The 25,108-nt window shown below is 41.8% G+C and overlaps 2 protein-coding genes across 2 annotated transcripts; both read right to left on the bottom strand.

Moving 5' to 3' along the window:
- LOC138923633 (uncharacterized) lies at positions 1 to 14,031 on the bottom strand. The gene is made up of 4 exons (XM_070263700.1): positions 13,901 to 14,031; positions 8,522 to 8,587; positions 2,948 to 3,028; positions 1 to 1,597 (listed from the first exon to the last, which is right to left on the bottom strand). Exons 1-4 carry the CDS (start codon positions 13,940 to 13,942, stop codon positions 1,166 to 1,168), a joined length of 621 nt encoding a protein of 206 aa, XP_070119801.1. The 5' UTR covers positions 13,943 to 14,031; the 3' UTR covers positions 1 to 1,165.
- A 3,023-nt stretch (positions 14,032 to 17,054) lies between these two features.
- Positions 17,055 to 24,250, bottom strand: LOC111772685 (endotoxic shock protective protein U9-ORF-like). Its single transcript, XM_070261775.1, has 5 exons — positions 24,143 to 24,250; positions 22,314 to 22,380; positions 21,161 to 21,211; positions 19,896 to 19,931; positions 17,055 to 17,360 (listed from the first exon to the last, which is right to left on the bottom strand). The coding sequence occupies exons 2-5, from the start codon at positions 22,365 to 22,367 to the stop codon at positions 17,214 to 17,216; spliced, it is 288 nt and encodes a 95-aa protein (XP_070117876.1). The 5' UTR covers positions 22,368 to 22,380; positions 24,143 to 24,250; the 3' UTR covers positions 17,055 to 17,213.
- Positions 24,251 to 25,108: the final 858 nt, after the last annotated feature.

Genomic DNA, 25,108 nt, shown 5'->3' with positions numbered 1-25,108 from the left:
TATGTTAAGCTTTAATAACCAAATAATCTCTTTTGCTATGCTTAACATCATTCTTCTTCCAATTTCAAGATTTGTGCAACCAGTTCATAGACAGGTTCCTATCACGTCATATGCTTTGTCCTTTCAACTTTGTCTAAACAGGATAGTTTTAACTTTAAGGGTAGATCAACTTCTGTTTCATTAAGTCAGTCAGCTTCCTCCTTTTGAGTCAGCTCTAAGTTCTTCATTTCTTTTACTGCACACAAGACACCACTAAAAGCTTTGACTGAATCTCTATCAGTTGTACTGATCAAATTGGGTAGTTGCTGAAGCTTTTCAATAACAGGCGCCTGCCTGCTTGGCTAGAATTTTAGTTTCCGATTTGCGCTCGCTCTTCCACGATCATCTCTAGCAATTCACTCGCTAAAGATACTTTGTCGACGAAGCTATTTCCACTTGAAGGGGAGAATCTATTTGATTTCACTGTGAAGAAAACTGGTGTATTTTTAAAATTTTTCTGCTAGGACAGTCCCTTTCTGAGGGACTTTTTTTATTTAAATTTTCTGATTTAGAATTATCCTGTTTGTTACAATCTGGGCTATCTCTGTCACTCTGGAAGCCACAGCCCAAGTGTGGGAAACCAATGACATCAGGATTATCTCAACAGTCTGAAGAGGACTGCAGGAATTCAAAGTGTAAATGACCAGCATCGGAATTTTTCCAGTCTTGATAGCCATAATTTAAGAATAGGAGATTCCAATCCCCAGTGCAGGAAAAAATGGGAAAAAAAAATACAGGACAGGGCAACAGGTGGAAAATTCTTATGGCTTCCCAATTTGCCTAAAATTGACTTTTTTAAAAACAATCTTGAACAGTTGAGAGATGATTTAGAAGTTGTGCTGTTTTATTTTTAGATAACAGAAACGGCCTCAGAGTCGAAGCTTTTTTGTAGAGAAACCTCATTTCTAGAGGAGTTGGTGATTGAGGTACATCCCATAATGAAAATAGTCAGGTTCACTGGATGCATCACCAGGGGTGGCTGACCATGGGCTGAAGCCAGAGGTGCCTGGGACCACCTGAGCTTTGAACCCCTCCCCTGAAAGTTGCTCTCTGCACCCAGACAGCAGCACAGGAAGCTGTGGGTGTGGGTCTCCTCCTGAGAGAAGGGGGCACTGAGCCCTTCAGCTTACACATCTCCTCGGGGCTCCTTGGTTGCAGAGGTGGTGGGGAAGCTGGGGCCGTGAAGGGCTCCCGCTGTGGGGAGGCCTGGCGTAGTCAGAACTCGGGCCGTCGGGGAAAATCTGGCTGACATACCCACGTTGGTCCCCAGGTTCCCAGGTACAGAGGCCTCTCCATTTCTCTCTGGTATCTTGGACAGGGTGGAGGGTGCGAGGACAGGGCCTCTCAGAGCTGTGATCCCCAGCAAGGGAGGAGCCAGAGTAGACGGACTTTGTCTAGGAATGACAGGCACTGGCTGAAGCTGGATGCATGTCACTGGGTTGGCAGTGGGTCTCATTATATCTGGCATTCCAAAAACACTGGAAGGCCAGAGAGCTAGCAAGTCGGCTGCCTTCCTGTGAAAAGCATTCTCTGGTTTCCCTTTCAATCTGTGAATTGGCTGTAAGTAGAGGAACAGAGAGACCAAGTTAGAGAAAGCATTCTTGGCTGGAACACACAGGCGGCTCCACACTAATTGACAGAGTTTTGGCCTGAAAGGGCTCTTGGGGGTTGGGGGTGGGGGGAAAGTACACGTGACTCCTGCAGAGGATAAAATGCGGTGGGAGCCTGAGACTGGGGTGACATGCAACAGGTAGATGTGGCTGAAGTTGGGCTAAACTAAGAAACTGGTTTGGTTTTTGCCTGATTTGCCTACATTTTGAATGCCATCTGCCCTCTCAGATGCACACGTAGAGCCTGGGGAAAGGAGTTGTGGAGATGGGTCCATATCAGCGTACCCAGGTAGAAAGGTCCTGAAGCATCCTTAGACCCCTGCTGTGTCCTGGCCACTACCACCCGCCACCTGAGTCGTTTTCATGCTGGTGCTTTGACTAAACAGTTAAGGTGGGCTAGATATTTTATGTCGTTTTGTGTTTTTTTCCCCTTTATTATCAACGTGACACAAAACGGTAGGACATTTTCAACAAAGAACTCTTTTTGGCCCAACTGTGCCAAAAAGACACCCCATGACTGGTCAACATCCTCTCATTTGGCCTAGTATTTTTATATCCTTCTTCTCTCTGCTGACCTATATATCATCACCAGTTCCCCGTTAGAATAGTTAAGTGCCACAAGCAAACATGAGTAGGGCAAAGTTTTCTTTGAGCCCAAGTTCTGTTTTCCTTGCTAAGAAAGCCAGTGAACTTTTTAGGCAAGAGTTAGAGCCTATAAACATCCTAGTCAGTATGCCCTAAATGACCAATTTTTTGTTGGTGATAGGTGCTATTTTAGTTTTAGGATTTCCTTCAGGATAATATTGGAATTCAAATGGTTAGTTTCAACTTTATGTCTTCTAAACTCAATCCAATACTGAATTTTTCTAGTATGACAGAAGAATATTATATGCAAAAAAAAAATCAATTCAAAACATTACTATCTAGGTTCAGTCCACAGAGATGTGAAGAATTCACACACACTCCAAGGTTACCAGTCCCTCGAATGCTGCCACTGTACTACATTTCTACAAGTCAAATATGAACTTCTCTTAAATTAGCTAAAGCAAGGATTCTAAATTAGGAGCAGTTTTGCCCTAGGGGATGTTTGGCAGTGTCTAGGGACATTGTTGGTTGTCATACGTGGGAAGTAGGGGTACTGTTGGCATCCAGAGGGGACAGCCCAGGGATGCTGCTATACTACACAGGGCAACCCAACAACAAAGAATCATCCAGCCCCCAAAATCAATAGTGCTGCTGTCGAGAAATCCTGACCCAAAGTAACAATTTTTTTAGGAAAGCAATATGCTATTACGTACCAGCATCTGAAGCACATAGTAGCTTCTTCTGTACCCAGGGCTGCTGTCACTGCTCTTGTCCGACAAACCAAGCACCCCTTTCTATAAACAGAAGAATGACATTGTCTTAGGACCCTTTTATCTTTTGGTCTGTTGCTTCCTTTCCAACTGGATACATATTACTCACAACTTAGAGAAGAGCTACTCAAATATTACACCAAGTTAGTGGCTTCGGTAAGGTGTACAATGTCTTGGATAAAATGGGAAACCTGCAAACAGACTTGGGGCAAGCCAAGGGCCAGAGGCCATCTCTGTCACCACCCTCCTTTTTATCATAGCCATGGCCCCACATATCTCTTGTCTTGCATCTGTTTCAGCTCTTCAGCCAGTGCCAACCTCAGCCTTCTCATCCCAGCTCCCTTCTCCTCTGGGACCTCAGAGACAGTCAAAGGTGGTCTACAAGCCCATGTACAGAACAACCACAGACACCCTCCTACACCCCCAGCCAGGCCTCAAGGACAAAGCCAGATTTTGACTTTGATTTTTGTCTTCTCCCCTACAACACACACACCTTTTCACTTGTGTGTGTATATTAGCTAAAATTTCCTTTTTTCAAACTTCATGGGATTTCCACATAAATCTTCATATTGTGGTCCTTTGTGACATGTCGTCATATTCTAAAAGGTTTTCAGTCCCTTGGATGAACTTAAGTGAATAATGATGACAAAAGCATCTCATAAAAAATTATTTATAAATAGAAAGCATTGCTCTGGATGTAATATTATCAAAATCAGTGGTTAAAATAATATGCTCCTGGTTCTGATACCAAACAATGAAGAAGGTACACAGGAGGCTCAGGTGTCCTTTGTTCCTGCAGTCATATCTGGGCTGCTATGAACCGAGCATTTGTGTCCCCCTAAAATTCATATATTGAAATCCTAATCCCCAAGGCGATGGCATTTGGAGGTGGGCCTTTGGGAGGTAATCAGGTCATGAGGGTGGAGTCTTCATGAATGAGATTAGTGTCCTCATAACAAGAGACACCGGAGAGCTTGCTTCCTCTTTCTCTGCCACGTGAGGGTACAATAAGAAGACAGTCATCTGTAAATCAAGAAGAGAGCCCTCGCCAGGAACAGACTGGCTGGCACCTTGATCTTGAGTTTCCCAGCCTTCAGACTATGAGAAATAAATTCCTGCTGTTTAAGCCACCCAGTCTATGGTATTTTCTTATAGCAGCTGAGCAGACTAAAACATGGACTCAGCAGGAAAGAACACCAAGATCGCTTAGCAATGTCTATCCTGATCAGGCAAATGGCAGTGGTGGCATGTATGCTCCTATTTGCCATTAGGTCTAGATATACAGTAGACGTGTATCTAGATCTGTCTATCTACCTACCTGTTTGGAAAGACCAAGAATTGGTTCTTTTTTTTTTTTTCCGTATCATTCTTATATCGTCATACCATTGATCTATAAACATATGTTGAATAAATCACTTGTACAAATCCTAAAATTCACACACAACCCTGTATTTTATCATCTCTCCCATGGAATGGGTGAGAAACAGAGAACAACATTGCTGAGCCCAGAGGCCTAAGCTCGGTGATAAGCTGGACTGACTCAGTAGGTTAGTAGTTTGTTCCAAAACCCAGCAACATATAGCAACACATGATTAAAATTCCCACCTTGACAAAATGACAGATGATATGTTATAGACATCTAAGCTGGTTGTGATTAATAGGTGAATAATTGAAACTGTGATGATAAATCCCAAACTTTCATTCTCAGGTACCCATCAACAAAAAGTGAGTGCCACTCTTCTAGAGGCCTAACGAAAAAGCCATTGCCTAGCTCAAAAATATGCTAGAGTCTCACATTTCATCTTAAAAATTCATGCGAGTTTTGTCTTCTATGCCACAATGTAGTATTTATTGTAATGTTAATTTTGTCGATAACTTGGGTCCGCTATAAATATCATCTCTCTCCTGCAATACTGTGATGGCCCCAGGAGGGTGTTCAGGCTTAGGTCCTTTGGACTCTGCCCTGAATGATCCCAACCTGAAGTTCAAAGTCAAACAACTTTTTGGTTTGTGATGTGGGGAGAAGTAGGGGGAGTGGTGTTGTGGTTGTGTGTTGTGTTCTGTGTTTTGTGTCTGTTTATTCAGTTTCCTGACAATCAGAAGCTCCATCTATGGATTGGCACAGGAATTTATGGAACATAATTGATGACACTTTAAGGCCAGTCCCAGTAACCAAACTGAACATGTCCAGTAAGAGATTATCTGGTTAAGAAGAGTGAAGAAAATGAAGGAAATAGTAGATTCAAAATGCAGTTGGTTGACAGAATTCTTAAAACATCAAACCTCTGGGGGAGGGAGAGCTGGTTGTAGCTAAGAGGCAAAAAAAAAAAAAGGAGTTCTTGGTAGGAGAAAGATTGAAAATATTATCTGCAAGTTCCTTTCCAACTCTAATATTCTATGAGGCCAGGATTGCATTTTCACTGAGGTGTCCCAGTTGTGAACACAGGCAATCAAGACCCCAAAAGCTGTTTTCCTAAGAATGTAGTGGTGGCCAGAAGCAATTTAAAAGCAGAAAGAAAGTGTCAGGGGTTGGGGGAGAAGAAAATGAAGCAGGACCGCAACAAGGAGCAAACACACAATTACTATAGCTTTTTTTCCTAGAGGAAATGCCATAACTTGATACTATAGACGCTTCATATTCAGTGCCATAGATTAAAATAGAATAGGATGCCTTTGTAAATAGCCATAATGTAAAAAGGAAAGAAAAAGTTACAAGGACATGTACACAATATATATCAATAATTTATCTTTTACTTCATAAATACAAAATGCCCAGTATATATAAATGGCAAAAGGATATAGATATTGAAGGTGGTTTGTGTGAAGAATAAGAAATTAGAAAGATATTTCAACTGGGAGTTAGATTGAAGTGTGATATTTTCTGGGTCATTGGGATGTGGTGGGAGGTGTGGGGGGTGGGTAACAATATTTAATGTATTGGCATTGCCCTGATGTCCCAGCATCATAAGAAAGTCAGCATCAAGGGATGCTCCGTTCCCCACGGCTGCCTCTCTTTTTTCTGCCTCCTTCCTTTTCTCCCTTCCTCTTCTTCACAAGTCTGAATGAAGGAAATCTCCTGCAGAAATTCCATATGCCAGGCTGCTCTAAGATACCTCACTCTTGGCATTTAAAGAGAGCGAGGAAGCTGACTTTGCTGAGGCTACTCAGGATGCTGGCTGGAGGCTGGGAAGAGAGTACCTGATGAATCACCTGAGACAGTGAGAGAGGGGTTGACTTGAGCAAAACTTGTTTCACATGTAGAGACATGGACAGTCGTGGGTCTTTCTATAGGGCTGCGAGGCTGAATCCTAGAAGTCCATGGATTTCTAGAGGGTCTGCTTGAACTTTTATGCAAAATGTACACATGAAGGTCTAAGATCCAGGTTTTCATGGATTCTCAAAGAGGTAGACTGCCTCCAAAAGAGGTGAAGACTGGCATGGAGAGTGTCAGATAACCCTGGTGCCTCACCATGTCCTTAGACGCCCTGTGGTGTCCCCAAAGCACTTCCTGTTGAATCTCCCCGTGTTCTGGACTAGCATGAAGTGCCGAGCCCAGTCTTGACACTAGTGAGGGTTTAGTGAGCAAATCCACGAAATAGGAAATGCTGAACTATCCAGTTCCAACTTTTCCACCACTTAACCCTTATCTCTTCATCTGTCAGAAAGAGGAGAGGGATCTGTGTTTTATTGTACTCTGTGCCATTACAGGATATTTTTGAAAATATAATCATGATTCTTACACAAACATAAAAGGAACAAGCATCAAGGATTATATTTAATTCATTAATTAATGAGGGAACTGGCAAGATGTTATGACAGTCTAAGAAGAGATCTCAAAATACCACACATTTATATGCAGATAAGGGATGCTGAAATGAATTTACAAATAGTGCAAAACTGGCACAGCTGGTCAATATTCACAAAGTGATAATCACTTGCATCCGACCAGACAGTTTGCATTTCTATGCACAGGATTTAATTACATTACTATTAGTTTTGTAAGAGTTAACTTCTCTCTCCCCAGAGTTCTAGAATAGTCCAAGACAAAGGTAGAAATAACCAGGATAAATGTACCAGCCAGTACACACTAAATTTCAAAGTCTTTCACAATTGCTCCTTATGGTGTCTTATTCTTAGGATGTTTTCTTTGAGACAAGCCTTATATGTTAGCAGCCCCCAATTCAGTGTGATTTGGGGGGCACTGAGAAGACCCCTTGTTATGACCTAATTCTTCCCTACCTGGTTGTAAGTTACCTGAAACTCCACCCCAGGGGCTTTAGCCTTTGATCCGACCTTGATTTATCCCAGTCAGAACCCCCACAAAGAGCAATGTTTCCAAGGTGCCTTGTGCACAGAGCATTTTCACATCTGACTCTAACAACAACCCATTTTACAAATGATGAGACCTGGAGGCTAGCTCGAGGTGACGTATACCTAGTGGGGACTTGCACCCAGTTCTTCTGATTTCAGAAGATGTCCACTTTCTGCTGTGCTAACAAGCCTTAGAAGGGCAGCATCTGGGTGAGGTTCTATTGGAGGCAGACAGAGGACCGGAAAAGGACTCACACTTGCTCACAATGTGGATGCACTAGACATAATCGACGAAATGGGTAATTCATGACTCACACATTTATTTATTTAAGGACCTACCTTGTGCCAGGCGCCAGGGTCATAGTATTGAACAAGGCAGACAGAGGCCCTGTCCTTGGGAACTTAAGTTCTAGTAGGGAGGACATACATCAACAACTAAATACACTATGAATTATTCACTTAAAACTGTTGGAAGTGCTACAAAGAACGGTAGGAGGTGGAGTGAGCATATCTGGGAACATCTGACTTTAGGTAGGGGTGGGGAAGGAGGGTCAGGGAAGTGCTGTGTAAGTTGCACCCTCAGGAATGACTAGCAATTAACGAGGTGTTGCGAGGATGGGGAGGGCCACTATGGGGAGGAGTAGATGGGAGAATGGGGAGGGCCACTATGGGGAGGAGTAGAAGGAAAAGGTGCTTCAGGCACAGGAACAGCACATTGAAGACTCTGTGTCAAATGCTCAGATCTCTATCATTCTCCTTTTCCATCTCTCTCTGTACCTATGCCCTCTTTTCTCTGTATCTTAAAAGAAAGACTTAAACCTAAATATTTTCTTAGGTAGAATGTGTTGTGGAGATATTCTTGAGCTGAAGAGCCTTCCCCCATCCGGCTTAGACTCCCTCTCTCCCTGCCTTAAGAGGAAGTAGAGTAGGTAACTTGAACATCATTTCTGAAAATTTACTGACTCCTAAGTTATTCTTAGTCACCCTTATTTTAGCATAAATGAATTTAGATCCTTTCTTGAAAGAGGGAGTGGATATAAAAGGGTGTAAGAATGGGAAAAATAGAACTGATATAGTCAATATTATCTTCAGAGTATGGGAAATCTGGATGCCACGCAGAGCTGCAGGGCCTGACTTTGTGTTCCTACAGGCAAAACTAGAAGCCCTGGAAGGGGAAGAAATGGGGATGCAATGGGAGCTACTCACCATCTGAAGTGTAAGAACTCCATGGAGAAAGACCAGCAGACTCACACACCAGGCCATGCTGAGGTGCTGAAAGCATAAATGAAACTTTCTAATTCAAATAAATAAATGTGTGTATATGTGCATAGATGATGTCTTGATAATAAATAAATAATAAATATGTCTTGATATGTATTGATAATAAATAAATAATAAATAAATAAAAAATGATAATAAATAAAGGAAGCCTTGGAGCACAAGGTAACAAGAGGAGGCTGGGTTTGAAATCTTGACTTTGACACTTGCTAGCTGTGTGACCTGGGGCAAATCATTTAACCTCTTTGGGCCTCATTTTCCTCACCTCTAAAATGGGGATAATATTAAAGCTATTTCAAGGGTGGTTATGAAATTTGAATGAGGTAATGCATATGAAGCACTTAAAATAGTGCATGGAAAGCAGGCAGCCCTCCATGCTTTTAGCTTTTACGATCACTAACACGCTCTGAGCTGGGCACCAAATGGATACAGAGGTAAATAAAACTAAGGCCTGGCTGTCAAGGGATTCATAGACTATTTGAGAGATTAAATAAACAGAGAGATTTCTGCCTCCACTGCTGACTGCTTTATTCCTTACTCACAGTGGTTACTCCTTCAATGTTTGCTGAGAGAATCCATAAACGGGATGCAACGCAGGATGAGTTTGACCTGACTAGTGCCTTGTACAGCTGTCTAGGTCAGAAGATGGAACTTTCAAGAGCAAAAAAGACCTAAAGCAGAAATAACTAGTGGGTTCTAGAAAATCAGGGTCTGGTTAACCTGACACCACCAAGATGCTGGCTGCTTTGTGACTCGCATCCCCCGAACCCCATCACAGGTGGAAAATACCTTTAATTCCCCATCCACAGAGGCCCGTGAGGTATTTTCCAGGGCTCTCGACTCAGCAGGGCAGTGGGTGACTCTGCAGCCTCCTCCAGGAGCCACTGGAGACCCACCGAGCCCTGTGGGTCAGCGAGCCTGGTTCCCAGAGGGCAAAGTTGATGGAGGACAGCTCCCCAGCGGGACTGTCCTTCTCCTGAGCTTATTTCCTGCTGTGGGGGAGACACTGCTGGTCACTCCTTTGGAAGCAGGAACCATCTGAAGAGCTCTGATGTGAGTATTTGTTGACTACTGAAGGGTCCCAGAATATGTACCCCGAAATACACCTTTTGGGGATCTGAATTATTTTGAGCTAAGGCTGTTGACAGCCAGGAGCTATAGGGAAAGTTCTAAAAACAGAGCATAGGTTCTCCTTTTTTAAATGAAATTTCCATTTGTTAAAGGTGTTTCCCTGTCCAGTACCACAAAGAGGAGGGACTCTTAACAACACCCACTAATACAGAAGGCACTGCCTTGAATCTGCACAATAAGCCTTACAAGGCAACCCTTGTCACATACCTTCCCTGGTCACCTTCCCATAAGTTGCCTCCCACAGCCTAGAAGCCCCAAACCCCTTTTCTTTTGTTTTAGCCTAAGATGTTTTGTGAGCCCAAGTTTGAATCACCCCTTCGGGTTACTCCTCACTGGGTGTGCCCATATGTACACGCACGACACAAACGTTAATGAACTTCCGTTTGTTTAGGTGGGTCATCAGGTGGGTATTTTTTCTCTTGTTAATCTGTCTCCTGCCATTCTAATTTACAGGGCTCCAGCTAGAGAACCTAAGATGGGTAGAGGAAAAATATTTCTTCCTCCCCTACACTATTTCCTGCCTACTCATCACCCCCAAATCCTTTGTTGAGAGCTTTTCATAGTCCAGACCTTGTATACAGTGCTGTACACACATTATTCCACTTAATCCTCATGGTAACTGCATCAGGTGGGTATTGTATGCCTATTTTATAGATGAGGAAGTCAAGGTTTAGAAAGGGTAATAACTTCCCCAAGATCACACTAAAGTAGGTGGTAGAGCCGGGATTTGAATGTCTGTCTGACGCCAGTTGATTCCTTCTGAGTGACCCAGATGGCCAGGCCTCTGTTTCTCACTTGGCCCTTTGGAATTGGACAGGACAATGGGCATGTGTGAATATTTTACCACTTACACGGTGCTTTTCTTGAAACAGCCTGAAGCAGTGGTTCTTAGGTAGATCCAGGCAAAATCGAACTTTGATTTATTTGGAACTTTCCCAGCAGTTGTCCGCCATTTTGGAAAATCACATCGCCAGTGGCCACATTGCCCGCCCTTTGCATTTGTGCCTGTTGTATTCATGGTGATCTGCCTGCAAGTGCAAGGAGCTGACAAACACTGTGTCTTCCAACAGAGTCATGCTTGAGCATCTACATATTGAAATACCTGTTGTTTCATAGTAAATCACTCTCTCTTTAGTTCTACTTTATGGTATAGTTGGAGCACTATATCAGTTTTTTGAAGTCAAGTGTATAGGTAGGTGGTTTTTATCTATGCATGGCATTACTGGAGACTCACCTGAGCATTACATAATACTTATTCTTAAAAGCGGGTGTTGTTTCTGATAGGCCTGTTAGAAGGAGGGAGGACCAAGGTAAAAAGAATCTGGGAGCCTAAAAAGACTGCAGTACTGTCTGGACTTCCTGCTCTGGGGGTGGGTCTTTCCCACAAGCGTCCTGTTCCGGTGGCTTCCCTGTGGATCCCTGCTTTGGGGATAGAAGTAGGGTAAGAACCAGGACGAGCGTCAGCCCCTTGGCAGCAGCCAGTCCCGGGCAGGCACCTCGAGGAGGGACTAGGGCCCTTCGGCCACCAAAGAATGGCTGCCAAGAACCCTTCAAGATTTTCCCCTGAGAAGAGAGAAAATGAGAGAGAGATGCTAAGAAAAGGCGGCAGTTGAGAGAGGCGGGGAATACCAACTAGGCCCAGGGGTGGCAGAGGGAGGCTGATGCCCTGCACAGGACACCCGATGTGGTGGGGGTGGACACGCGCTGGCACCTGGGCTTGTTCCAGGTCATTTGCTGCCAACTACTGAGGCCAGTGGGAAATGTTGACCTGGCTATGGTGGGCCCTCAGCTTGGGTCAAGTGCAGAGCTTGGCTTCCACTTAATAAAGTGTTTGTGCCCACCTTCCCAGGTAATAAGAGCAAATAATAAGAGCAACCTACACTGTATCCCACACTTAGCACGCTGCAGACACTGTGACAAGTTCTTTAACTGTATTCGTTCACTCTTCACAACAGCACTCTGAGGTACGAAATAGTTCCATTTTACAGGTGAGGAAATCGATGCACAGCCAGGTTGAGTAATTTGCCCAAGATCCTGGCTAGAAAGTGACTCCAACCCAAAGACTCAGGCTGCTATTGACTGAATTCTATCCCCTACAATTCCTATGTTGAAGGCCTGCCCCTCAGTGTGATCGTACTTGCAGGTGGGCCTTTGGGAGATAATTAGGCTTAGATGAGGTCATGGGCCCCTCCTGGTGGGATCGGTGCCCTTGGAAGCAGAGACAGAAAGATTACCCTGTGAAGATACAGCAAGCAGGCGGCTGTCTGCCAGCCGGGAAGAGAGCCTCACCAGAACCCTGCCACACTGGCACCCTGATCTCAGACTTCTCAGCCTGCAGAGCTGTGAGAAATAAATGTGTGTTGTTTAAGCCCCAGTATGTGGTATTTTGTTATAAGACCCCGAGCTGACTAAGACACAGGCCCACTGTGCTGCTCCCAGAGTCGCCCTTCAGGCCTGTTGTTTCAGTCCATGGTACACTTCCAGGTGCTGGAGCACCTCTGCACCCGGAGCCGACTTCTTGTCATGTACAATGATGCTGTCTACTTTCATTTCCCATGAGGTCTACGGTTTTCCTCCAGCATACCCCTGACCAGCATCCCCCCATATGGGGCCATTCCCCACCCACCATTAGCCTCCTGTATTGATGAAAGAGGACAGCTGGACTGACTTTATGTCAACAAATTGATTAGGCTGATATCCGTGTAGTACCGTCTGAGGATTATTAACCCCCAAAGGTCACTTCACCTTTCCCTCCTGTAACGTCTTATATCCCACCTTTAGAGAGTCATTCCTTTGACTTAACTTGCTGCGTCTCCTAATATTCCATTCAATTCTGTAAACATTTACTGAGCACTGTGCAAGGTGGCAGGGATGCAAGATGAAAGAGATTATCTTTTATAGTGAAGGCCTGTCAGGCCTGCTAGTTACGCTGGCCCCTTCTGAGAGAAAAGCAACCTGGCCAGTATGGCCACATTACAAGGGACCTGCTCAATAAGGAGGCTCCATATCAGAGGAGCATTAAGCGCTCATGTTTGGTCAGGGAAAATGGGAAGTGAAACCAGGCCCTCCTGGAGACAGAGTCAGAGAGAATAAATTTCCCAGGGTCCCAAATGACTTCCAGAAATCTGGAAAACCACCTCAAAAAAGTTAGGCCAAGTGGGGTGCTGAGTCATGATAATGAAAATTTTAAAAATAATCATAAAACAATAATAATGAAACTAACACTCACTACACACCCGTCACAGGCAGGGCAGTGGGCGTTCTCATTTGATCTTCACAACAATGCTGCCAAGTAAGTTTTAATAACCAGAAAATGTTTTTAAATTACCTGCTCTGTTAAATTTTTTTAAAAGTTTGGCTGGAATGACTTTAGGAATGCCATAGTAAACAATCTGAGTAAAGTGTTCCTTTTATCCAACAGATCCTAATTTTTAAAACATCTTGCAGGTATGGGGTTGTCTTTGATTTTTCCTTCGGCTCGCACGCTCAGCCACCCACTCCTGCAGATGGCCAGCGAGGGAAAACATGTGTTGTGGCTGCAATCTTGTCATGTCAGGTTTGAACCAACAAAGAAAGGTAAGGAAAACTGTTTGTCAGCCACAGACTTTGCTGATTCAGTCTCTGTCTTTTCCCTTCAGCGAGACTGCTAGGGGAACTCAAGGGAGAAAGAACTGGAAACCCTACAGTGCTCATCAACATCAGCATCGCTTACCTCACAGACCTCCACAACCGTGGTCTCTGTGTTTAGTTTTTTAACATGCATATTACCAGTAAAAAATTTTGAGCATGCACCCTTTATATATATATATATATATAAAATTTATAATTATTATTTATATAATATTTATAAATATCATCTAGTTATCAGTTATTTATTGAAACATTAAGCATAGTCTACTGCATATATATTATGCACATTATAGAACTCACTGAAAAATAAGTTTAAAAGTATGGGATTTAAAAATTTAAAAATTCTAAAATCTTTTTTCTACCCCAGTGGGCCTTGCAGCCCAGCCCCGGGTTACAAACATCCCGCTCCACTCCAGTGACTGGTTCGTGTCGCCACATCCTCCAGATGTAGCTCCCCCTCCCTCTGATGCCTCAAGGTCCACCAAGCCAGGAATAAATCAGTAAATCAAAAGGTAGGCATTTCCCTCCAGACCCCTCAAGACTTACCTGCTGCCGCTGGAATGTTCCAAGACAAGCGGCAGAGCCCATCAGAAAGCAACACTAACAAGGCATTCTCTTAACCCTACGAAATGCCGCTGGGTAAAGAATGCTGTGGCTTTGCATGTTTTCTAGACAGGAGGCCTTACAAAACATGACGTCAGATAGGCAGTAACAGTCTGTTTTCAGGATTTGTTTTTGAGAGAATTGCTTACCCCTGGTTTTGCAGCCAACCACACCGCCGCCCCTCATGGAACATAATTATACTTGGGCTGGAGGGGGAAAGCACGCTTCAGGAGCTGGGTGAGGCCAGAGTCTACAGTACATACAGCATGAATTCCTAACCACCAGAGAACCCCTCGAACAAACAGAACCAAATCCTGGAGACAAGCAACATTTGAAATGTTGTGTGTGTCCATTTTATTTTTTTCAATCAACTGTTTAAAAACTTACAACTGTTGTCAGAGAAAAACATCAGGCAGACATCAAATTCTGACTAAAGAACCTAAGCTGTATTAAGTGTTCTTTTGTGTTGACCTTTGTCTCGGACATTGATTTGTTGTTCAGAGATTTAAAATCTGGATGGTGTTAACTGTAAATATTCTTCTGCTTCAGGAGGTAAACAACACTGACTTCTCATTTCCCTCGCTGCTACCAGCAAACTCAGGAGAACAGAAAGCTTCAACGTTATGTTTGCCGGGCACATAGAGATGTATCAGAAAGTGTACACAGACATCCTGCAAGGGAGGTTCATCCAACAGAGCTTTCTAGAAAGCAAACTTGTATCTCTCACAAATGTGTCTGAGAGGTATTTTGATTGCCAGCAGAGAAAGCTGGGGAAACCTGTATGCAGCCTAGCTCTAGCAGACTTTCCAGCCCATTCTAACACACCGGCAAGCTGCAGCAGGATCTAACAGTCAGGAAGTCCCACAGTGGCTGTTCCCCTGACTCCCTACCCCACCTGCCTCAGCTGGAGAACCACTTCACCAGCTGTGCTCATCAGGGTCTGCTGGCTGAGCCAGCCCTGCCTGTCTGAAGAGGCACAGAGCTGTACTTCCAAGAATCCCTGTAGAGCGGCCGTTCCCAGACCTGACTGCACGTTAGAACCACCCCAGGCATTTTTAACATGCTGATGCTCTGGTTCCTTCCACAACCAGAAATTTCCATTCAGTTGGTCGGGGATGAGCCTTTGGTGTGTTTTAAAAACATTTCCAGATGATTCTAAAGCAGAACCAGGGCTGGGAAGTTCTGGGTAGGCATTTCCCTGCAGACCCCAGCTGTCAAGACAAATCTACCTGTATCCTTTATCAGCCACGTAAATACTTGTTTTACCAAGTGCTCTATTTGTTCTCAGTGCTTTGGACTTGAAACTGTAATTCATAGCCCTTTAAGGTATGTAGGATACATTCAAATATATTTTAGTATTGTTACAGTACTCTCCCAGGTGTAGCAAATACTGCTTCAAAGCATGAGAATCCCACGAGGACGGAGACCCAGGCTGTCTTGTTCTCTTCTCTTCCTCCTGAGTTCAGAACTGAGGAGATGCTTAAAAATTGTTTGTTGCATGGGTAGATGAATGAACAGAGAAAGTTAAGACCATATGTTGGACTACTGAACTCAAACATATTGAATAATGGAATCTAGATAAAAATATGTGTGTGTGAGAATGCTGAGTTGATTCAAATCAGATAAGTGATAAAGAGGTAAATGGGAGGTCAGTCCAAGGTAAAGTACAGAAGACATCAAACGTGTTTTCAGAAACACATGAAAAGGACTTAGTGGTTATCCAGAAAGACAGTTACAGTTCTAGATCCTATTAATAGATATATTAATAGACAATAGGATCTGGTGTAGGAGGCAATCACCCCATTTTTGCATTTGCCAGATCACATCTGGGTTATTATGTGCAGTTCTGAAAACCAGCACTGGGGGCGGGGACAATGTAAAAGCTAGAGAGTATTTGGAGAAGATTTTTGGCTATTGAGACAAATCTAACCATGTCATAAAGAGAGTGGTTGGAAGACTGGGGAATTTTTGCTTGGAAAAAGTCAGGACTGTGAGAGCTATCTTTATTTATTTGAAGGGTTGTCATTGAGAAGACAGCCTAGATTTATTCAATGCAACCCCAGAGTTGAGCTAGGACCAAATTTTAACTCCATGCAGAGAATCACTTTTCCAAGACCAAAGCTACCCAGCGAAGGATTCTGGAGTGAGCCGTCCTGCCTGCAGTGAGCTCTCTGCTGCTAGGTATTCTGGCAGATATCTCCAAGTTGGTGACGTTGTGGAGGAGCACGAGGCATCTTGTTTAAATGCAGATACCGCTTCAGTTCACCTGGAGTGGAGCTTGATCTCTGGTGCTCTTCTAACCAGCTCCCAGGGGATGTTGATTCTGAAGACTTTAATGTCCTTTCCAAGCCTGAGCCTTTGGTTTCTATGAAATGATGCATGTTCTCTCCTACACAAACTCTATTCCTTTTGATTTCTACGTGTGACCATGTTGCAGCCAGTTGTAAGAAGGGCTCTGTAGGAAACTTCTCAAATGAGACCAAAGACCCCTGTGAATGCCATGTAGTGACTTTTCCACACTGAGGAACAGAAGGGACTAACAGACAGTGATCATTGTTCTTAACTGAGGTGCAGAGGTTACTGTTCTGTTTCCCGAAAGAGAAAGCTGGACTACATATTTGTAGAGATGGAGAATGGATAACATCTGTAAAATCTTTCTTGTTCTTTTTGCTTTGTACATCTGTCTAGACAGATTAGGGAGAAACTTAGAACGTTGCCTCCCAAATAAGGCAAAAGAAAACTTTGAGTGCATTACCTCATGGCTTCATCAATTTCTTTCTGAATTAAAATGGCCAGAACACCCTCTCCTACTGCTGGAAACATCCCAGGAGTCTCTTCAAGGGCTTGGATGTAGGCTGGGGACAGAACCCTTCTGTCACCTACCACTTCCCCAAGTTTGGCAGAAACTGCAGGCTGTGTGCTCCTCCCCAAATTGCTTTTCCTTTCTTCCTTTGTTTTAGAACCTCTGATTCTTAGCTAAACATATGACTTGCCAGAGAAAAAAGATCCTATTTCCTAGATTCCTTTGATCATTTTCCTCATCCTCCTTTTACAATGCTGGTAATGATGGGAAATGATATTCCACTTGGGCATAATATAGTGATATAAACATTTTTAATGAATCATTGTCATTTTATCCAGGATATTGAAAAGGGCACACTGTGGTACAGGGAGCAGCCAGATAATGTCTTTGATCTTCAGCTGTGGTACTAAAGAATTCCTGGAGGGAGAAGCTACATTGGGCTAATGAGTTCCTTCAGAACTTCGTGAATAGTGAATCTCCCCGCCGGTCAGGGGTAGGAGGGACTGGTGGGTTAGAAGTCAAAGGAGGAGCAATTTCTGTTATTGGTGGAAATGGTGGCGTGGGGACCATGGTAGTTCTACTGTTCATTGGTGGTTTCCTCTGATAAAACAAAAATCAAGACAAAAATGCATTTATAAATACTCAACATATAAATATTACATAGCTATTACCTGCATAGTAAAAATATTTTTAAGTTTATGTAGTTAAGGAGGGAAGAATTTTCAACCAATACCATACTATTTTTAGTTTCATTAACTTATTACCAACGTCCTCTACTTCTCTGTATATGTATGACAGTTAATCAAAGAAATTTCAAATGTTTTTATCCAATCTTTAAAATGAAAATCAAGTATTCTCTTTCCAGCCTTGCTGTTCCAGCCAATCCTCCTGGGGAGAACAAGTAGAAGAGTTGGACCAAAAAAAATTTTTATGCATAGTTCTGAAGGTAGCAGAGTTCTAAGGAAGTGAGGTCTTATGGACTCAAGATTGTGATGAGGCAAGAAGCCCAGGGAGGCATTTGACTCTATTCTTCTCAAGGAAATTGGCAATTCCAAAAGTGGTGGCTGAAAGGCTGAGTAGTGAGCAGAGCTTTTGACAAACTCACGTGGCTGGGGGATCAAAGTTGAAATTGAGGAGCTGCCAGAGAAGGGAACCTGGCCAGTAACCAAGCTGTTGGTTGGAACCCCAAGGACCTCACCCTGGGGCTGAGAGTGAACCAGGGATTTGTTCTAATCATCTCAGTCTCTCATTGGAGGAAGGCGGTCTGTGAATGTTGTGCCCATTGCCTACACACCCAAGAGAAACAAAAGGAAATTCTCTCGGGAGGAAGACAACTTCATCCAGAACCTCAAGTTGTCTCTACAATTTTCGAAAACAATGTTCACCACTCAGTTGAATATAACCAGGTTAAATAAAGGATCCAGTGCCGGGGGCGGGGGGGGGGGGGGCCGGGGGGGGGCGGGGAGTAACAAGACTAAACTGAAAGTGAAAAGAGAAAGGTAAATAATCAAAGGAGAGCCTCAGGAGATTCAAAGAGTGGAGTTACCAGACACTGACTTTAAAATAACTGTACTTAAAATGCACAACAAATTAAAAGATAGGATGGTGACTTTGGCATCAAACGGACGTTTTAGAACTGAAAAACTAAAATTAAGAGTTCAACAGATTGGTTTAACTTCAGATTAAATACAACTGAAGACAGAATTAGTGAACAGAAGATGGATCAGAAAAAAATATTCAGACTGAAGCAGAGCAAAACAAAAGGATCGAAAATATAGAAAAGAGCATAAGAGGCATATGGGAATCAATGCAAAGGTTGAATGTGTGTTTGGGGCTTAAGAAGAGTACAAAGATGAAAGATTTAAGAAGCACAACAAATCCCAAGCAAGATATATACAAACAACTACAGATGGTCCCTGACTTAGGATGGTTCGACTTACAGTTTTTCAACTTTATAATGTTGTGAAATCTGTACATATTCAGTAGAAACCATACTTTGAATTTTTAATTTTGATCCTTTCCCTTGCTACTGATATGCCTTGGGATGCTCTCTCATGATGCTGGGCAGCAACAGCGAGCTGCAGCTCCTAGTCAGCCGCACAATCGCAGGGTAAACGACTGACACACTTACAACCATTCTACACCCATTAAACCATTCTGTTTTTCACTTTCAGTACAATATTCGTTAAATTACATGAGATAGTTAATACTTTATTATAAGATGGGCTTTGTGTTAGATCATTTTGCCAAACTGTAGGCTAACAAATGTTCTGAGCACATTTAATGTAGGTTAGGCTAAGCTATGATGTTCCTTAGGTTAGGTGTATTAAATGCATTTTCAACTTACGATATTTTCAACTTACGATGGGGTTATCAAGGCATAACCCCATCATAAGTTGAGGAAGATCTGTACACATTATAATAAGATTTCTGAAAAACAGAAATTAAAAAAAATAGTTTTGGGTGATTGGCCCCGTGGCCGAGTGGTTAAGTTTGCACACTCCACTTCAACGGCCCAGGGGTTTGCTGGTTCAGATCCTGGGCACAGACATGGCACCTCTCGTGAGGCCACGTTGAGGTGGTGTCCCATATGCCACAACTAGAAAGACCCACAACTAAAATATACAACTATGTACTGGGGATTTGGGGGAGAAAAAGCAGAAAAAAAAAAAGAAGACTGGCAACAGCTGCTAGCTCAGGTGCCAATCTTTAAAAACAAAATAGTTTTGGAGATATTTTTTAGGTTAAAGTTACGTGAATTTAAAATGAATGCATTCTTTCTTAAATAATTTCTTTCTCAGCTATTTTTAGTAGGAAACACGTTAACGGAAGTCTAAGAGGCCTAGGAGTTAATAATTGTCTTCAAGAAATTGTAATACTTTTCAGACAGATTCACAAGTTTTAGTTCTTCCATTAATTAGCAATTGTATTTGTATGTGGGACATTCTTAATTCATAAATAATGATTTAAAGTTTTATTAAAAGTAAGATGTAAATGGGAAAAGTAGCTGGTATTCTGGCAACAAAACTCTCAAACACAATTTCACACTTCCCGTGTCCCTCCCATTCCTTTCCTGAACATTCACTCCTCTGCCAAGTCTTGATAATGACAGGAAAATCAAGAACGAAAACTTACACAGTTATTCAAGAGTTTATATAACCTCTGAAGTTGCTGTAAGGAAAAACAAAACTCAGTTAGATGACGTTTAATTATTAGGAAACTGCTTCAGTTCAAATATATTTTCAAATGTTCTGAAGAAAAGAAGACATTTCTAAGGAAAAAATTGCAAAAATTGCTTTAAAGTCTGTGATTAGTAAAGAAGCTTGTTGTAATGTAAACTGAGCAATGACATAGAAGAGAAAGGAGTTAGGAGTTAGCTGAGATGAGTAACAGTACAAAAATTTCCTAGATATTAACTCTAGTGAAAAACAACCAGAAGCCCTAGAAACACAGTGGTTTATCGCTGCCTTTCTATTCAGACTACAAAAGGAAAGAGAAAAGAGAAGTCAAGAGCCAAGGAGGGGAGCAGAGAGCTGCGTGCTTTGGCAGTTCTCTCTGGTCTCTTTGAAAGCAGAAACCTGAGCTTTCAAAGATACTTGAAGCATCTTCGAGAAGATGCAAAGCAGGAAGCAATATTCCAAGAGGCCACAATCTATAGATCAAAATCTATGCTAAAGATAATTATTGAAAATAAGTATAAATTTATCTCTGAGATTGCCTAGCAAAAAAAAAAAAGTGGGAATTTGTCAGTTGAAATAAAGTCCTCTAAAAGGAATTAATACATGTAACTTTTTATGAGGCATTTTGAATGTTATAATGATGTATTTAACAAGTTTACAGTGTGATGCAGTAATAGTCTATATGGGATCATTCTTTGATGGACCTTCTGAAAAGTAGAGACATTAGGTTGCAAAAACAAAATATTCTAGTGATTTCTGGGTTCTAGTTAATTAACTTCTATTTAAATCAAATGATGCTAAACTTGTAAAAGAAATTTCACAGTTTATGTTATCCTCTTATGTGCAAAAGAGAAATATTTAAACAAGTTGTATACTGAGAAGGGTGCTGTTCACCCAGAGAAGGGGTGACTCGGGACTTGCGTGGACAACTTTCAGAGGCCTGGGAGGGTCTGTTTCTCTGGAGATGATTCTCCCGGCGGCAGGGACAGCCTACAGAATTCCTAGCTACACCAATCAAGCTATTTCCTATGTGTTCCACCTTCGATTTTTAGTTTTTACCTTGGAGAAAACCTCATCATCGTACTTTATGTTCCTGAAAATATTACTTCTTGAAAATGTCAAATATTTTCTCCCTAAATCATTTTGTGTCACTTTATGGGAGACAGAGAACATCCCTAACTGAAGTTTGAAGAAAGAGAGAGAAAGAGAGAGAGCAATTACCTTCCAGTGCAAGAACTGATGATAGAGAATTGCAGGATGAAATTCTTGGACCTGTAAAAATTGAGAGGCAAAGAGTATGGAGACTGAGCAAATTAATAGTAATGATAAAAATAGTAATGAATAGGAAATTTAGACTCTGAGTTCCTTGAAGGCAGGACTGTGTTTTGTCATCTATGTAATCTTAGCACCTAGCATGGTTGCCCATTTCTAGTAGATATTCAAGAAAAAATTTTTTATAGAATAAATGAATTAATCTTGCATATGTTAACATCAGTCACAAATCCTTTTTAATACCAGAAATGTTATCTCAGTGATTCCCTCAGCCTACTCACTCTCTTCTTTGTTCACAATAACAACTTGAGCAGTACTTTTTTTTTTTTTTTGAGGAAGATTAGCCCTGAGCTAACACCTGCTGCCAATCCTCCTCTTTTTGCTGAGGGAGATTAGCCCTGAGCTAACATCTGTGCCCATCTTCCTCTATTTTATATGTGGGACGCCTGACACAGCATGGCTTGACAAGCAGTGCGCATAGGTCCACACTCGGGATCAGAGCCAGCAAACCCCAGGCTGCTGAAGCGGAATGTGTGAACTTAACCATTGAGCCACCGGCTGACCCCAGTGAGCTGTACTCTTGCTTAACCCAATACCACTGGGTTACTGGCTGCCTTCTCCAGGGCTTCTCCAGAGCAATCCCAGCTCCGAGTTCCACTGCCTCAGGCAGTGGTTCTCAACCTAGGCTGACCAGTGGAATAATCACCTGGGGAGCTTATAAAAATCCTGATGACTGGGTCACAGCTCAGGCCAATTAAGTCAGAGTTTTGGGGGTAGGACCCCGACATCAGGACTTTTTAAAGTTTCTCAAGCAATTCCAAAGTGCAGCCAAGAATGAGACCCACTGCTTTGCTCTGAGGCCAGGAGAGCTTCCCCACTGTGCTTGATTCAAATCTCTTGCTTTTCTAACAGAGTCTTTTAAAACCAGTTGAAAGACGTGCTTTTAGCTCCAAAGAAACTTAAAATGGAGATTGTGGCTTTGATTCCAATGATAGAATTTTTTTTTTTTTTTTTTTTTGAGGATTGAGTACAGCATAACTAAAAGTTCAGAATGCATGAACCAAGGCGCATTTGCAGAAATAAATATTAAGAGTTTACTTACTGGTGCGCAGTGAGCTGTGACCAAAAGGAAAGTGATCAGAAACACCACTTTCATCTTTTGACTCTGTCTGCAAGTAAAACAAGAGTATTACTTGTTAACTTAGAAAATATGGAGCCTATCCCTGCTTACGGAGCGTGATGCTGACTTCAGCATGTTATTAAGCGTGACTGAAGATCATGCCATTGGGAACCAAAGGATGTATAGATTGGAGATTCCAGAGGATGTTAAACAATTGGAACAGAGATTATGATTCAAATGCCTCAATAATGGCATATGCCCCTAATTCAGGATCTATATTATACACACACACACACACACACTTACACATCCACACGTGCATTCAAGTACAGTATAAAATGTTTAATCCTTATTAGGAATATTTTCCTAATAAGGTTAACAGAAAATCGGTCTATTCTATCAACTGCTTATAAAAAACACATATTTTAAAGTATTTATTATTTCATTTGATTTTCATAATGATTCTGATAGGTAGACATCATTAGTGTAATATATACTTAGACGTAGGTATTTGTCCTGTGTACACCCCTATATTAGGATGTGATTATTTATTTGATGTATTAGTAAATTTCCATAGGTATGAGGGTCTTCTGTTTTCTGTTGTATCATTACTTTTATTTTGATCATTTTCATTTTTCACGAAAACAAGAAAATTCTGGTGTTAATAATATACCTTTTAAATGATATATAAAATGACTTTTTGGTCATTTTGAGGGAAGAAAAGAAAGATGAGGCATTCTAAAGATAAATATACTTGCTATATTTCTCCATAAGCAGAATATTATAATTTTCAAGTATATTAATTAATTCATTTTTGTAAGTAAGAAGTGTCATTCAAGGTAAATGTTTATTATAAAAATTCATTCTGTCACTTGAAATACTCTTTACAAAGAGGGCTATAAATGTAATTTTAAAACAAATCAAGACGGAAAATAACCACACATATCCAATAATCTTAGATCTGCATAATGCCCTAAGAGAACATATCCTGAACCCAACTGCCAACAGCTGACTTAAAAAATCAATCTTCAAGGTTAAACAATATTTGAAATGGGAAGAGAGACTTCAAGAGGACAATATGATGATCAAGTTTATGTAAATATTATTGCCTACGAGAAAAATTTACATCCTTCATGTTCTATTCATAATTATTGATACTCCCCTTATTTTTCCTACATACATTACCAAAAGTATGGAAGAGGGAAGAAGGAATGTACATTTACAGAACAACTTTAAAGATTCCATTTGTGGGGGCCGGCCGAGTGGCCGAGTGGTTAAGTTCGCATGTTCTGTTTCGGCCACCCAGGGTTTTGCCAGTTTGGATCCTGGGCACAGACCTAGTACCACTCATCAAGCCATGCTTGGGTGGCATCCCACGTAGCAGAGCCAGGAGGACCTACAAGTAGAATATACAACTATGTACTGGGGGGCTTTGGGGAGAAGAAGAAATAGAAAAAACAAAAGAAGATTGGCAACAGATGTTAGCGCTGGTACCAATATTTAAGAAGGGAAAATTCCATTTATGTAGAATTTTTGTCATGGTTCTTTTTCTATAATTTGGTTTTGGTCATTAACTATTTTAAAACCCTAATATAACTCAGAACAAACATCAGAGTACTGTATTTAAAACAAATATACATGTGAGTATATAAGACAATATTTGAAGAATCAGATAAAAACATATGCCATGACTATAAAAGTGAATTAAAATGTTATTGCCAATAAATTAAACTAAACTCTTTAACTCTCGATCTTTCCAGTTTACCATGTCTTTTATAAGATAGTATAATTTACAATTGAAAGGGTATTACCTTGTACACCAGGAAAAACGAAATGTCCAATATCATTAAGATTTCCTTGAAGCCTTGCTGCCAGTTGATCTGGATAATGGAAAGATATTTATATATGCAGATTCTAATGATGTGTAATATCAGCACATTAAAAAAATGAATTCTGACGATCCTCATTTACATAGGGAGGAGACAGGGGTTTTCCTTGCAGGCCAACACCTCATTCTTTGTGGGGCTAAGACCCTTGTCTCTGATCATAATACATTTTTGTGGTTATGCATGAGATGTGAATAATTCTTCCAGGAGACTCTAGGGCTTTGCTAATGAATAATGAGAACAAATAGTTGCAACAGTTAGAAAAGTACCATAAAGAATTAATAGTTTGGCTAGGAGATAGACCTTGAGAATTTCAACTCAAAAGACTTAATGTAAATCCATTGAAATTTGCATGAATCATGCATTTGCAGAGGAAGTCTTGTTCCCCCATCTCATTTGGTGGGGAGACATACGCTTTTGACTTAGATAAACGGAGGGAGCACTAGCCTGAGAGTCAGCCCCTCTGTGTTCAGCCCCAGCTCAGCCACTGCCTATGTTGCCTGTACCTGGTAAACGTCAGCTCAGTTCCCAACAAAGAAAATCTCCAGCGTGCTTTGTCTCAGAGTCCAGGTCCCAGCTAACTCAGTGCCAGAGGAAGAAGGAAATTCTTCCCTCCAAAAAATATCCATTCATCTCCTGCTCCAATAAGTTTGACAGGATAAATATCCGTTTCCTGCCAGAGAAATTCTATACTTCCCACATCTATAGGTTTTATGTTTCCTGCCCAGAGAGATCAATCCAGTGTCTGCAGCATTTTTACCAAAGTCTGGGTTATTCAATCTGAAATAACATCACCCGTGGGACACCAACAGCTCAGCCAAGGCATCACGTTGCCAGGCCCGATTTCTTTCACAGTATCTTCTTCAGAGGAAGCTCAGACGTTACATTCCT

Source organism: Equus caballus, chromosome 3 (genome assembly GCF_041296265.1).
Source record: "Equus caballus isolate H_3958 breed thoroughbred chromosome 3, TB-T2T, whole genome shotgun sequence".
Classification (NCBI taxonomy): Eukaryota; Metazoa; Chordata; class Mammalia; order Perissodactyla; family Equidae; genus Equus; species Equus caballus.
Note: the sequence above shows the minus strand (reverse complement) of the source record. Positions and strands in the feature narration are given on the sequence as shown.

Bases quoted from the DNA above. Each gene is read 5' to 3' on its own strand.
- LOC138923633 (XM_070263700.1), bottom strand. From the start codon at position 13,942: ATGGGCTCTGCCGCTTGTCTTGGAACATTCCAGCGGCAGCAG. The intron at 3,029-8,521 runs GTGAGTAGCTCC...TTCTGTTTATAG, and splicing joins GAGTTCTTACACTTCAGATG to AAAGGGGTGCTTGGTTTGTC. The intron at 1,598-2,947 runs GTACGTAATAGC...CTCTACTTACAG, and splicing joins ACTATGTGCTTCAGATGCTG to CCAATTCACAGATTGAAAGG.
- LOC111772685 (XM_070261775.1), bottom strand. From the start codon at position 22,367: ATGAAAGTGGTGTTTCTGATCACTTTCCTTTTGGTCACAGCTCACTGC. The intron at 21,212-22,313 runs GTAAGTAAACTC...CAATTTTTACAG, and splicing joins TCACAGCTCACTGCGCACCA to GTCCAAGAATTTCATCCTGC. The intron at 19,932-21,160 runs GTAATTGCTCTC...TTTTCCTTACAG, and splicing joins ATCAGTTCTTGCACTGGAAG to CAACTTCAGAGGTTATATAA.